At 44.2% G+C, this 14242-nt stretch overlaps 2 protein-coding genes across 4 annotated transcripts in view; one reads left to right on the forward strand and one right to left on the reverse strand.

Moving 5' to 3' along the window:
- The first annotated feature begins 436 nt into the window (after positions 1–436).
- The window catches only part of LOC100115854 (fat-like cadherin-related tumor suppressor homolog), a 278987-nt gene continuing 265181 nt past the window's right edge, over positions 437–14242 (forward strand). The window contains exons 1-3 of one of the 3 annotated variants that reach the window (XM_032601346.1): positions 437–639; positions 780–845; positions 960–1079. The gene's annotated coding sequence lies outside the window, so the exon portion shown is untranslated. The remainder of the gene's footprint in view (positions 640–779; positions 846–959; positions 1080–14242) is intronic. The other 2 variants (XM_031924920.2, XM_032601343.1) reach the window with 2 other exon arrangements.
- On the reverse strand, positions 8443–12133 carry LOC116416419. Its single transcript, XM_031925084.2, has 4 exons — positions 11454–12133; positions 10562–11377; positions 10287–10488; positions 8443–10193 (listed from the first exon to the last, which is right to left on the reverse strand). Exons 2-4 carry the CDS (start codon positions 11021–11023, stop codon positions 10081–10083), a joined length of 777 nt encoding a protein of 258 aa, XP_031780944.1. The 5' UTR covers positions 11024–11377; positions 11454–12133; the 3' UTR covers positions 8443–10080.

Genomic DNA, 14242 nt, shown 5'->3' on the forward strand with positions numbered 1-14242 from the left:
TACCCCCCGACAACAATGAATCGGAAGCCGCGGGAACATTTGGCCGCAAAGAAAAGTCTCCGGATCGCCGCGGGTTTCCCGAAAATGCATGATCGATGCCAAAATTTCACAAGTGCTCATGCACGTATACATACACACATATACGATATACGTCGAATTTCGGAGGGCTAGGGAATTTTCACACCAAAAACCGCGTGAAAAATCCAGAAATCCTCGTTCGATCCTTGCCATGTCATCATAAGTGGCATCATTCTCGAAAGGACAATCGAGGAAAAGAATTAGAAAGTACAAAGGTGATGCATTATTTTGTTCATATGTATATCGTCAACGATTGGATACAACAAATTATTCGTTTTTTATTTTCAGTAGCTGAGAGTGTCTCTAATTTACCGGCCAATCGCTTGACGGAAGATGCACTCGCCGTCGGGAGATGGCGCCAGCGTTGAGTCTTCCGGCCAACGGCCGTTGGCGTTCGCGAATCGCGATACTCAAATCAGTTTTTCGCAGTTTTTTGTGAAGGAAGGAAGCGAGGACTTGTGGTCGATGTCATCCGACGTCGTCGCCGGGATCATCGTACAGGATCGACGTTGCCACGGCCGCTTGGTATCGAGATGTACACGTACACTTACTTATGCAAAGGTATATTTTCCATGTAGCTCACTCCCGGCGAAACGGTTTTTTCGCGAACGCCCGTCGCGAGCGAAACGTCTCGGTGGGCTGTCTCTGTGCACGCCTTATACAAACTTTAGTAACTGAGAACCCTCGTATTGTTTGTTTAGTGCGGATGGCATCTCAACACCGGTGTATCGGAGGTTTTCTCTGTCCGAAGAGGCAGTAAGCCACCGGTAGGTTGTAGGTAACATATACGCATTTCAATCGTTTCTCTCCAATGCTTGTTTGGCTAACCTGATAATTGCGACAAAAGCTTCAACTCACTGCTAACCAATGCACTCTTTTAGCTAATGACGCGCTTCTCTTACGACGGAGGACGGAGTTGGTGCATGGCGTGATGTTTCCAGTTTCTAGGAATCAGTTCGAGCTGAGGTAACGCTAGCCAAGAGTCAAACAGTGAGCTACAGGTATGTGGAGCGTTGTTATGGCATATATGTACATCTATTCATGGATTTGAGTATAAGGACGAGGATAAGACATTTTTTTGCGAATTTTCGGGGGCAGTAAGTCGTTATAGGGCGTGTTAGGATTTTTAACCTCACAATCGGCACGCAAGCACTTATGTGGGATTGTGCTCGTTGAGCATATGTGTACGAAGACTTTGGCTGCAAGAAACATATTAAAATGTGATTAAGTCAATATGGCTTCATATGATTTGCAACTCCACTGCAATAATGAAGCGTGGATTTCAACGTAATCGTCGCGTACATTTAAAATCTTAGCAAATACAAATAAGCGAATGTGTAATAATCTCACAACTCGAGTTCTGCAAACACTCGATGTATGAATAACGCTCGATTCAGCAGTATGTATTGACTCGCGCCAATGACTGCGAATAATAATTTAGAAGCGCGACCTTCCCCGGCAATCTGCGGAAAAACAAAACACAAAGAGGCCAGTCCCTCGGGGGGGGGGGGGGGGGGATGCGGGAAAAGGGAATTTAATAAAAAGTTGAGAGAACCTGGCGTGTGTATACACGTGTATACGTAAGACACCGAGGCTCGGAGCGGCGTTTCACGCCTTGGCCCGGCAGCCGCCGAAATTGGCTGGCGGCGTATATATCCTTCCTGGCTTGTAGCCATAACTACGGCCCTTGTTTGAAAGATATTGTTCCCAACAGCGCGTCGTTAGAGCATAAAGCCCCGGCAAATGTGTTACAAAGAACTTAGATACGGGGTTATGCTCGCGGGACATATGACTCTGTCAATTCTGGGGACAAGCCGCTATATGCACGCGGAATGCAGAGTATGACGTGTGTAGCACGACGCAGTTTGACGAAGAAAGTAACTCTGACCCTTTTGTATTCGATTATCTCTCTGGGGCTAGAGAGGTCGAATTTAAAAAGCGCGCGATTGGATTTATGTACAATATGCAGTACCCGCTGACGCCCGAGAGCAGATCAAATATTTGCAATTTTCCAAATCCTGCTGAATAATTAGGCGAAACTTATAAAGCGTATCTGCGTCTAGAGTTACCGGTGAATATTTCAATCATCCGAAGTTGCTCGGACTGCATCCTAATTTTGTTCCGCAAGGATATCATCCGCGAGCAATATTTTGTGATATTTATACCAGTAACTCCAGTATCGAGATACACATTCGATGCGGCAAAATACGATTCCGTCGTCGACTTTATTTTCGCGCTAGCATAAAGTATTGATCGTAACGTCCGAATAAATCGCGCCGGCTATAGACACAGCAACAGTTGTCGATTAAACATGTACACGCACGAAAAGATAACTCCTACGGCTAAAAGCCAAAAACCAATCTGCCAAACCGCACGACGTCAATATCCACGCAAAAAAAAAACGAATCGACCCTCTGCGCGCCAAGCATATACATGTACACCGCGGCGGTCTAGCCTGGCTAACGGTGAAAGAAGCCGCAAACCCGCATCTCTAGCGAACTTTGTCCTCGGCAAGCAGGTCGATACACAAAATCCAAAAGCCAATCATCGAACAGAGTCCGCGTGTAACACCTTCGCCTCTCCAAAAGAGAATACATCCACTGCATATTACCATATGCTTTACGCGTAACCTTGAGTGAGTCGTATTTAATACAGCTCGTATGAGGTCTAATAACAGCGAGAGAATCACGCGCTCGCACTGTACGCAGAGAACAAACTCGGGATGCAGCGCGCGGGCTGCGCCGCCGGATTACTTTACTTGGCTTCGATTTGCACAGGTTTAATTGAGCGAGCTCTCGCGGATTTCCGGCAAATATGCGCAGATATTTACGCTGCGCCTTATAAACGCGCCTGACCAGTTAATGCAAACACGCTCACGCGCGTGAGAGCGTATATACTAAAATATAAACTCATACATACGCATACATATATTCAAACCGCCGGTAGGGAATATTATCGGTATAATGCCGAGAGCGAGCTAGAGCCTAGACTCTGCAGATCTCTAATGACGAGAGAGGGGAGGCGGGCGGAAAACATGCGCGTGCACAGAGGTTCGAAAGGCAGAAGCCGCTGCAGCCCCTTTGAATGCAGCTGCACTCAATCGACCGGACGGAATTTTCTCAACTTTTAACTTTCTCTACAGAATACCTACGTGTATAGATATAACTGCTGGGCTTTGTTATTTCGCGCTCGTTAAGCGCGCCGACCGCCCCGAGTCCTTATGCGAGCCCCTAATTCAATCTAAAACGACGTCCGCTCTATACCGAGGTCCTTCGCGATGTGTACTCGAAAAAGAGCCAGCACTGCGCGTCTCTCTCTCTCTCTCTCTCTCTCTTTTCTCTCATCCCGTCGGCTTTCTCTCGACCCCCTCGTATTTTCATCAGTTTAATGGGCCGCCAGCGATACAGACTCTTCCCAACAACAGCGGCAGCAGCTCAATTTTAATTTGATTACATTATAATACACATCCAGCCGCAAAACGCGATACGCTTCGCTCCGCGGTCGTTTATTTCCTCGCTGGTTATAATATATCTCCGCTAACTCAGTCTGGCACTGCAGCAGCAGTTATAGCGCGCCTCTGATGTATTCAAAGCGGGTAAAACTTGGCTAATCCAATTCGTCTGTCATTATGATTTTCCGGCCGCGTACGACGGACGCTTGATATACAGTCTGCAGCTGAAAAATTCGCTCGCGCGTGCTGCACTTTATCTCATGCAAATATCTGGGGAGAAGAACGATGAGTGTTACGCAAATACGAATAAAATTGAGATATAAATGTAGCCGAGGATAAGGCGCGGAGTGCGCTGAATTTGAAACGACGGCCGACTGCTGCTGCAAGTAGTGCGCATCCATTATAAGCTCGAGCGAGAGCGCGTCTTTCGAGACACTAATACTGCGGAGACTTCTTGCGGGGGGAAATGAAAAATGCGTCTGGATTTATCTGAACGTCGATCTTTGAAAATCCACGCGTCATATTCGGTTCTTACAGTTCCGCGTAATTGCGATACGCGCAGTAACTGGGCCATTGCAGTAAGAAATCTGAAAATCAAGCTCTTACACTGCGCGCATGAAATATTCAAGTCATCAGGCGCGGGCCGCAGACTGAAATCCCGAGAAATCCCACGCGCCCCGACCGCAAAAGCATACGGTACACCTGCGCGCCGCTAAATTGGGCTAGCCAAGCTCTCTCGGAGAGAGAGAGAGAGAGAGAGAGAGAGAGAGAGAGAGAGAGAGAGAGAGAGAGAGAGAGATTATCTTGCGCGCGAAAAGTGCCACCGCGCGCAGTGGCGATGAGCGAACGTTAACGAATAATTTTGCGGGACGCATCGCGTCGCTGAGTAACAAGCTGCCTGTAATTGCTCGCGTCGAATGCTTCTCTGCTCTCTCTCTCTCTCTCTCTCTCTCTCTCTCTCTCTCTCTCTCTCTCTCTCTCTCTCTCTCGGAGGCTCGTGTATATAAGTGTATACAGTTATAACGGGGACAGCCTCGAGACTCTTTTTTTTTCCTTTATCTAGTCTGCGGGAAAATAGCGACCGCTTCTTCGTCTCCGCGACATATAACAGATGCTCCGCACGGATGCACATTTTGCGCATGTAATATAAAGGCGTCGCTGCCATAAACGATGCAAGTAGATCAAAGAGAAGGACACCGCGCCACGTGTATGCGTACATGTGTAAGAGATCGGGGGAAAATAGCACGCGCCACTTATACACACGCGAAAACTCGCGAGCCTTTCAAATGCAAATACCTTCACCTGCTGCTGAAGCCGGTACATTTAGCAAAAAATTGAATTAGCAAAGTTCCAAGAGGCAGCTCGGAGAGAAACCCAGTGTATACGGTTATATACGTGTACGCCAACTCGTCTTGAGGGAAGCTCATTTTACTTCGTTTTCTGCTGCTGCTGTAGCTCTCTGGCTGTACGGAGGGGGGACGAGCATGCAAAATTTAGTGTATGAAGTTACTTTTCATCTTGGGCTTTTTTTGGATGAGTGCATCAGGAGGACCGCTCGATATTCTCTTTTTTACGGTTTTCCGTCGTGCAATATCCTATATAGTTGTGTGTGCGCCGACTGAAACGTGTTCAAAGGAGATTTGATCCTTTTCAAGCGACACAGCATATGACAATAATCGCGACTTCTAACCCCATGAAATATCCGGAAATAGTCGAAACTGGGTCACGGCAACAGCCCCACCGATCTCCACCAATCTTGACGTCGTGTCATCCGAGAACGAGCCGCTGAAGAGTCGCGGTTGTCGTCGTCGCGGTGTACAAGCTCCTGTCCTATCAGAACCCCGCTTGATCTAATGCAAGTGCGCATCTCGTTAGTTCTTGCTCAAAAACGTACACGCGCACACACATATATTTAAGCCTCGACACGGAACGCGTCAGCTGTCTTTCCTATCATCCGCGGGAAATGCAAGGCACGTATTCAATACTTGCCTGCCGCCGCGGCGATAAATACGAAATAAAAATGGGGTACACGGATTCGGGGCTTAGATGAACGGCGCGCGTAGTTTGCGCAGTCAAATTTTATCGAATTATCCGCCGTAAAAGTGCTAAGGCAGGCCATCTATATGCAGTCGGCAATCTCATCCTAAATTCGCGCGTGCTACAGGGTAAAGCAAGAGTAGAGGAAGGAAAAAGCTCGTCTATGCTAAAAAATTCGAGTATACTAATACAGTTCCGCGTCGCTGTGATCGAGCAGGCCAAGTCGAGCGATTTTCCGATATTATTTGGAAAAAACTGCGCGGCTTCGGCTCTCAATTAGCGAGCACATAGCAAACTGACGCAGTTGCGGTCAGTACTCTCTGTCACATGCGAGCCCGTCCCCGAAAGCTCGTTATTTTCATTATTTTTCTACAATAGGAAGCTTGACTGTGCAAACGAGTATCCAGTTACCGAATTTCTTCGGAAAACCGTACATTGGCGCGTTCTCTAGACTTTTTTCTAGTTTGTGCGCGGCGGAGAACAAAAGTTCTTGAAAAACAGGACGTACATTTAATCAAAGAACCATCTTATATTCGCAATCTCGTGTCGCGGGGGGGATCTAATTTTGCGTAAATTCACGCGCCTCGGTTCGTTAATTTTTCATTTCTGGGTCAAATTTAATTCAGATCGTGCGCATAGATTCGGGTTTAGATGGATCTCCCCGCCCTAAACGAATCCAGCCCATAGTCGCGCCGGCCACCAATCTAACTCAGCGCCGATATCCATCCCAGCAGCAGCAGCTTCTTTCTCGCGCCTATCTCGTCGGCGAGCTTCGTGTGCAAGCTCTCTGTAGTCCAGCCTGCGCGAAGGCGGCCCTCCCGAAAGGAAGGAAGGAAGGAAAGCCTCTCTATAGCGGCATTACAACCAGGGAAGCCACCCGCCCGCCCGCCCACACACAAACACAGAAACGTCTCTTTAGCGCCTCGCAGCCGAGAGCTGATTTACTGCATCCTCCGCAGGGTGGGAGGGAGGGCCGGCTGCAGAACGGACCGAGGGATTGTGCTGAGGTCGTGCTAGGCTGGCGATGTTCCGCGGTGATTTGCATCGGAAAGCCCCCGCGCCGAGCCGAGAAACGGACGGACATAACGGCCAGCCCTACTGCAGCTCCGCTCGCAGTGTATATGTGTGTATGTATATGCGATAATTAACGGCCATACTCGTAAACGTAAACACATGGCTGCAAGCGGTCAGCGTAGGTGTGACATCGCAGTGCGCGGACGCCAGGGTCCTTAAAATTCGATTGTTTTCTCGACACGTTCGTTCCTATACGCCGACGGCGCGTAGCTACTGGACTCTGATGGTTTATTGTGTGTACGCCGACAACCTGGGACGCTCGTGTTTCTCTGATGTGCGCGAGCTGGTTTATTGCCGGGCCGTAATGAATTTTCCCCGGGCGTTTGTCTGTTCTCAGCACGCGCGCGATTGTTGTGCTTTGTTATGCCCCGCCTTGTGATTCACTTAGAGCGACGTTTTACCTTGGTAATAAAGTGCGCGGTAAAAGAAGGCTTCGGTGAAAAACTTTCGAAGCATTTCTCAGATTCAATATCGGACATGCGGTTTAACACGGCAGAGGTTCTTAAACATGCAAAGTTGCGTACACCTCCGGCCAAACGAGAGGGAAAACAGCTACTCTCGTCAGTAACGACAGGCAGGTTTTAATTTAAAAAATTATAGGTAAAGCACACGAGGCGCGCTTATTTTATCGGCAACTCGCTCTCGAGAGACTCTCCCGCCGATGCAGCTTATACGTGCGGCGGCTGCAAAAAACAGGCCGCTCTCGTCACGAAACTTTTATGCAACGACGATGTAATGAAGCGCGCGCGCGCGCGCGAGTGAGTACATGCCGGGAGGGCCTTTTAATGAAAAACAGAGAGAAAAAAATTGGCCGCGCGCAGTAGCGCATCGATTTTCCCAGCCCCTATAGATTGCGAAAATTATATAGGCGCAGGCGTCCACGCTTATTTCATGGTTTACTTAACCGCCGCGGGGCATTATCGCGGGTAATCGATACCCGGCTCGGCTCTTCTCGCGAGAAGGAGAGCTCTTATACGTGCGCGCGAGTATAATACACCGCACACACTGCAGCTCGTGCGCACAATGACACAGCCGCGAAGAATTCCGCCATGTCGCGCGTTTTCATATCCGATCGTCTCGCTTGATTAGCTTCTCTCCCTCGACGTGAGAAAGTCCGTGTACAGCGGCCATATATAGAGAGTGCAGAGTAGATTTTAATAAGTCGCGCGAAGGGATACCGAGTTTCCGTAATACCGACTTTGAAGACGCGCGCCGAGAAGAGATTCGCCGCAAGGAGCTAATCCAATTCTCGCTCAAGAGAGTATATCCGCTTACTCGGCCGCGGGCGCAGCAGAACTATCGGTAAGACGATTCCGGGATTATATCACGCTCCGATCGTCGATCGCCGAAAATATCCTTATATTATGCCGCGAAGAATAACGCGGCGTTGCAGCGATGACAATATGCATAGAAGACGTCAAGAGGCTCTGCGTGTTATCCCGGCGGAGGCGCTCGCAGCTTTCCCCGCACTCGCTCGTGTTTGTCCAAACGCGAAATTGCAAGTGTATATATGCGCGACGGGAAGAGAGAGAGCGAGAGTGAGAGGGAAGGAGTCGTGCGCAATCGCTGCATATAGAGGCTTTCGCGCAATCGATGCGCGCCCGGCGCCGAATGACGTTCCCTTTAATTAAGTTTGCATTGTACTCGAATACGTCGCGAGATTGTTATCTCTCCTTATTCAAGCGAGCTGCAATTCCGTTGCTGGAGACATACACACACACACATACACACACATATATATATATATATATATATATATATATATATATATATATATACACACTCGGGAGGGAAATTTATCAACGCGCGCGAGAGGAGCGAACGAGGCCAGAGGAGAGCGAGATCTAACACAAAGAAAGTCGTCCCGACGATGATGCGCCTCTTTGCGCGCTGTTTGTACACACAACTGTATTTGGGTTTCTCTCTCTCTCCCAGCGTTTCAATTTCTGTCTATACCTCTATCTCTTCCTCTTTCGCTGCAGTCATTCTTCCGGCGCGCTGCAGTCGGCTGATTGACTTATCGCCAACGTTTACCTGGCTCCGCAGCTGCAACGGGATCGTAATTTCCTCGCCGTTTCTCAGAGAGCGCGAGACTCACTGCCAGAGAGTTGCCAGATACACCATCTACACATATATATATATATATATATATATATATATATTTGTACGCTATACCGATGGGGAGAGAGAGAGAGAGAGAGAGAGAGAGAGAGAGTGAGAGAGTGAGAGAGAGAGATAGAGAGAGAGAGAGAGAGAGAGTCAACTTTTTCGCGCGGCATTTTTGAGGCCGGGTTTCTAATTACCCACTCTCGTGGTTGTTTCTTGCTTTCGGAAGAAAGTATGACAGTCGCTCGGAAATCTCGCAAGTATTTCAACGTCGAGCTTTATTTCGCACAAAGGGGAAAGACAGGCTTATTGTAATGAAAACGATATACGCGGCCTAATCCAACTCATCCAACCGGAACAAAGCCTATGCTCCCGTAACTTTGGCGTCGGTCAGTAGTTGCGTCGTATATGACAGGACATTAAACTGCGAACGAGGCACCGTGAGAGAACAACGACGAACAGCTTTTATAACACTGATCAATATATGCTTTTATTAAATTTTCATCAGACACACCTTTTAATAAATGTACAATAAAAAAAATGGTCTGGGATAAATCTTGGCAAAATCTTGCTCAAGTCTTCCTGAATTTTCTGGCTGAAGTCTGGCTGGTGGGAATTTCCCAGACTTCTGCCCAGACTTATGATTTTTTATTTTTTCAAGTCTGGCAATTGCCCAGACTTCCATTTTTACTTCCATAGTCTGGCAATTCCCCAGACTTCCGTTTTTACTTCCATAGTCTGGGAATTTCCTAGACTTCCATTTTTACTTGCATAGTCTGGCAATTTCCCAGACTTCCGTTTTTACTTCCATAGTCTGGGAATTCCCCAGACTTCCGTTTTTACTTCCATAGTCTGGGAATTTCCTAGACTTCCATTTTTACTTGCATAGTCTGGCAATTTCCCAGACTTCCGTTTTTACTTCCATAGTCTAGGAATTTCCCAGACTTCCGTTTTTATTTATTCCAAATCTGTATTCGGATCCACGGTTCAGATTTGCAAATGTTTATTACTTTTTCTAATAAATATTAGACTTATTATTTCTTTTATTAAAATCTAATATTAAAAAAGTACCAAGGGCCAGTAAGAAGAAGTGATGAGCGTTTCAGACTTCCGTTTGTATTTTTAAAATCTGGGAATTTTCTAAATTTGCGTTTTGACTTAGTCTGGGTAGTTTCGGCCAAACTTGTGATTTTAATTTCGTCGATACTTATATGTATGGTGCATTCTCTCGAAAGAGATTAGCTAAGGTAAGTAATAGTTTAATTTTAAGAACAATTATTTTTACCCATGATAATGAAAATTATTTTAAACAATCAACTGCAAATAATTCAATATTAACGGCTTTTCTTCGGATTTCGTAATGTATTGCACATATTGGTTAAAATCCGTCTATAATTTGACTCCTGCAACTTATCTTCTCCCTCCGGTAGTTTCTTGTTCACGTAGACTATACAAATTAAAAGGCATTACATTTTAAACAATTAAAAGTCGAACATAGTTCGGTAGAAGTATGTACTGATTGATATTCGTAATTACTAACTAAAAACTGCTTTGTAGACTGCTTGGGGAATACTCGAAGTGTTTGCTCGTCCTGTAGGCGTCATTTCTCTCAACTTATCTTTGCCAACGATCAATTTCACCAGTCTACGAGTTAGTTCTGCAGGCTTTGCCCGCCATTTCATTTTCATATAATTAAGCTCTGTTGCATCCACGTATATATGAATCCCTCTGGTAAGCTGCAACTAGGTAATATACATTTTTTATAATCTGATTTCAATTTTATTGACATTCCTTTAAATAAAAGTAATTATTTACTTTTCCTTCTTCAGGTTTATCGGATACCAACGAATTCTTTATATTCGGGTCTTGATTTTCATCGTTATCAGCATCGTGGTCACGACCTGCAGCAGCACCTCTCGGAATTTCGTCATTGTGGTTATGTCCACGAACATCTACGCCTGCTCTACGGTGCTCATCGTTTTCGCTGTTACCGAATTCGTCATTCGCATTCTGAACAGCCTCGCCATTTTCACCATCGCGACCGAAATCATGTGCATCTTCACCACCGTAGAGCTCGTCGTCTTCACCGGCTGCACTCACGCCTCTGGGAGGCTCATCTTCTTGAAAATGATTCGCGCCTGCATCCACGTTTCTGCGAGGCTCGTCGTTTCGGCTGTGACCTGCTGCAATAACATATTGTCGAGGCTTTTGATCCTGGACACATTTCGCTGCAGCTGCGCCGTCAGCATCGCGACGGTCTACACCTTTGTTGCTCATGTCAGCTGCATCTCGGTCTCTCTTCTCATCTTCGAGTACCTCATTATCATTCCTTGGCTTTTCCTGCAGGTACGTCTTCTCGCGCTCCGGTGCATCCTTCTCTCGCTGTTGTATATTTTTCTTTCCTTTTTCTCGCAACTGCTCACCTTTGTCTTTTCTTTCCTCCGTAACTTCAACTCGTCGTTTCTTGGATAATTTCGCAATGTTATTGCTGTTTCCTTTTTTGTCGCAACGACGATTTTCTTTATGCTTTTGATCATCCTTTTTGATCTTATTGGCACGATCCTCAGAGAAGAGCTTTCTGCTGTAATCCTGGCCCTTGCATTTTTTGACGTGAATCGTTTCTTTTCACCACTAAAAATTATAATTATTTCACTCATTTGTATTAAGTAAGAAGAAATTTACATGAAAATATGCGTTCTCAACATACTCTTCGTCTGCGCTGTCACTGAAAAATGGATTTTTCTTTGAGAAGTTTTTCGTTTGATTTAACAGATACACTTGATGCTGCCGCCGTAATCTTTCTTTTATTTGTTGTCATCTTACGTTTCTTTACCATTACAGCGTTCGGAAATGATTTTCTTCTCTCGGGTGTCATAATTCTTCCAGTGACATCAACATTCAATGACTCCAAGTATTTAACGTCAGCTTGTAATACGACAAAATGAAAAAAAAAGCGTGAAAATAGACGCGCAATAGGCGATAACGTTCGCTTAATATGATTAATGCGCGAAATTCGAAAAATAAGTGAAAGAGCTATGTACATATATCCGAAACCGATTAACCTCTCGCCTAACCTCTATTATTTTGCGTACGAACTGGCATCATCATTTTTCAGTGACTCTAAGAAATCTACGTTAAGTTGTAATACGATGGAATAGAAAAACACGCCGAAATAGACGTGCAGTAGTTGATAACGTATGATTGATGCGCAAAATATACGAATACGCGCAATACGCAATATCTATGTTTATTATCAAACTCGTTTAACCATTATTATTTCGCGTATGTTTTTCGGATTTCAAAATATCAAGTCTCCTTTGCGGCGACATTACTATTGCGAAATATGCTACACAAAGAGAGAAAATGGCGAAGAAGTTGAATGTAATGCGTGTAAAGAGATTACGCAATCCAATTATTTTATAGAAATTCCTATTTTATCACAATTGGAAAAACTATACAAATCCAATAATTTTAAAGAACTATTGAACCACAGATTAACACGTATGAAAATAATGCAGATAACATAGAAGATATTTATGACGGAAGTATTTACAAAGAGTTGGAAAATACTGGATTTCTTCTAAATGAAAACAATATTTCTCTAACTTGGAATACAGACGGCGTGCCACTGTATAAGTCTTCAAAATTCTATTTTGTAATTAACGAATTGCCGTATGTGCATAGATTCAAGCGGGAAAATATGATTTTTGCTGGCTTGTGGTTCAGAGTGAAAAAACCAGCTGCAAATTTATTTATGGGTACTTTTCGTCAAAGCTTGCGAAATTTGTATAAAGGTGTAGATTTTATACTACCAAATGCTGAATCGATCAGAGTGCGTGGAATAGTCATATGTGGTACATGCGATTTACCTGCGAAAGCACAATTTCTGAATATGAAATATTTCAATGGCGATTACGGATGTACCAATTGTAAGGAAAAAGGCAAACGAGTAGAAAACGTGCATGTTTATCCGTATAAATCAAACTTTGAATTGCGGACTACTCAAGAATGTTTGAAATTCGCCGAGGAAGCTGAGATGATTAAACAAGATGTTTACGACGTAAAGGGGCCAACTGAATTGTCGAAAATAGTTTATAAGTATATTGAAACAACAGCCATAGACGTCATGCACTGCGCTTATGCTGGTATGACGAAAAAGTTAGGTTCTCTTTGGCTAGATTCTGAATATCACAACTTTGCGTTTTCCCTTACACCAGTACAAGCTATAATTAATAAGCGATTAGAATCTATACGTCCACTGAATTTCGTAGAACGTTTGCCCCGCACAACATTGGACATAGCTTACTGCAAAACATCTGAATTAAAATTGTTTTTACTAATGGTGATGTTCTTGTCTTTTTAATTCCTAATAACTCAGACAAATTTTTAATCAATTTCGAATCGAAATTTGTTCCTTGATCAGTATTTACTTCTAAAGGTACCCCATACCTACAGACAATCTGATCAACGAAAATCTCAGCAATTGTTTTTGTTCTCATATTAGAGAGAGGAAAAGCTTCAACCCACTTCGAGAAACAGTCTGTCACAACTAAGAGGTATTTATTGCCTAAAGAAGAAAGTGGAAAGGAACCTAAAATATCCATTTGAAGTCGTTCGAATGGAACTCCTGAATTGTAAATCTTCATCTCACCATGGCCTTTATCTGGAGGACCTTTCTTTGCAATACAAACTTTACAGGATTTACACCAATTTTTTACATCTCTCTTGCAAGTAGCCCAATAAAATCTTTTTCTAATTTTATCTAAAGTTTTGTTTACTCCGAAATGTCCTCCAGATGGTGAATCATGAGCTTCTTCTAAAATATCATTGATTTTATCTATAGGAACAACCAATTGGCGAATTTTATGATCTAAATTTGTTGAAACCCATTCTCTATACAAAATTCCAGTAATTAACACTAATGAATTCCATTGTGAACAATAGATTTTAGTGAATTCATCCATCGAAGAAATTTCTTGCCATGCTGGTTTTTTCTGTAATTCCTTCGTTTGACAAATAAAAGAAATAGCCTTATCTTTAGCTTGACTCTTCTTCCAATTTTCCGATGTTCAAAAATAATACGACAACTAGTCTCTTCATTGAATTTTTCTTCTACTCTGGAACAATATTTACATGAAAAATCTTGACAAGGGCGTCTTGAAAGTCCATCAGCATTTCCATGTAAATTACCTTTCCTGTGAATAATTTTGTAGTCATACTGATCTAATTTTCCTAACCAACGAGCTAATTGTCCATCTAGTTCTTTAAACGATAATAACCAAGTCAAAGAGAAATGATCAGTCCTAATAATGAAAGGTTTACCGATAAGGTAATGATGAAAATGTTTTAACGATTCTATAATAGCGAGGAGTTCACGTCGAGTGACACAATAATTTCTCTCCGGTTTAGAAAGGACTCTACTATAATACCCTATGACTCGTTCGATTCCATCTTGTTTCTGAGAAAGAACCGACCCAATTCCATGATCAGAAGCGT

This window comes from Nasonia vitripennis, chromosome 1 (assembly GCF_009193385.2).
Source record: "Nasonia vitripennis strain AsymCx chromosome 1, Nvit_psr_1.1, whole genome shotgun sequence".
In the NCBI taxonomy this organism is placed as follows: domain Eukaryota; kingdom Metazoa; phylum Arthropoda; class Insecta; order Hymenoptera; family Pteromalidae; genus Nasonia; species Nasonia vitripennis.

Coding starts and splice junctions, on each gene's coding strand:
- LOC116416419 (XM_031925084.2), bottom strand. CDS start 11,023: ATGAGCAACAAAGGTGTAGACCGTCGCGATGCTGACGGCGCAGCTGCA. Junction 10,489..10,561: donor ATAAACCTGAAGAAGGAAAA/GTAAATAATTAC, acceptor TATATTACCTAG/TTGCAGCTTACCAGAGGGAT. Junction 10,194..10,286: donor AGTCTACAAAGCAGTTTTTA/GTTAGTAATTAC, acceptor TAATTTGTATAG/TCTACGTGAACAAGAAACTA.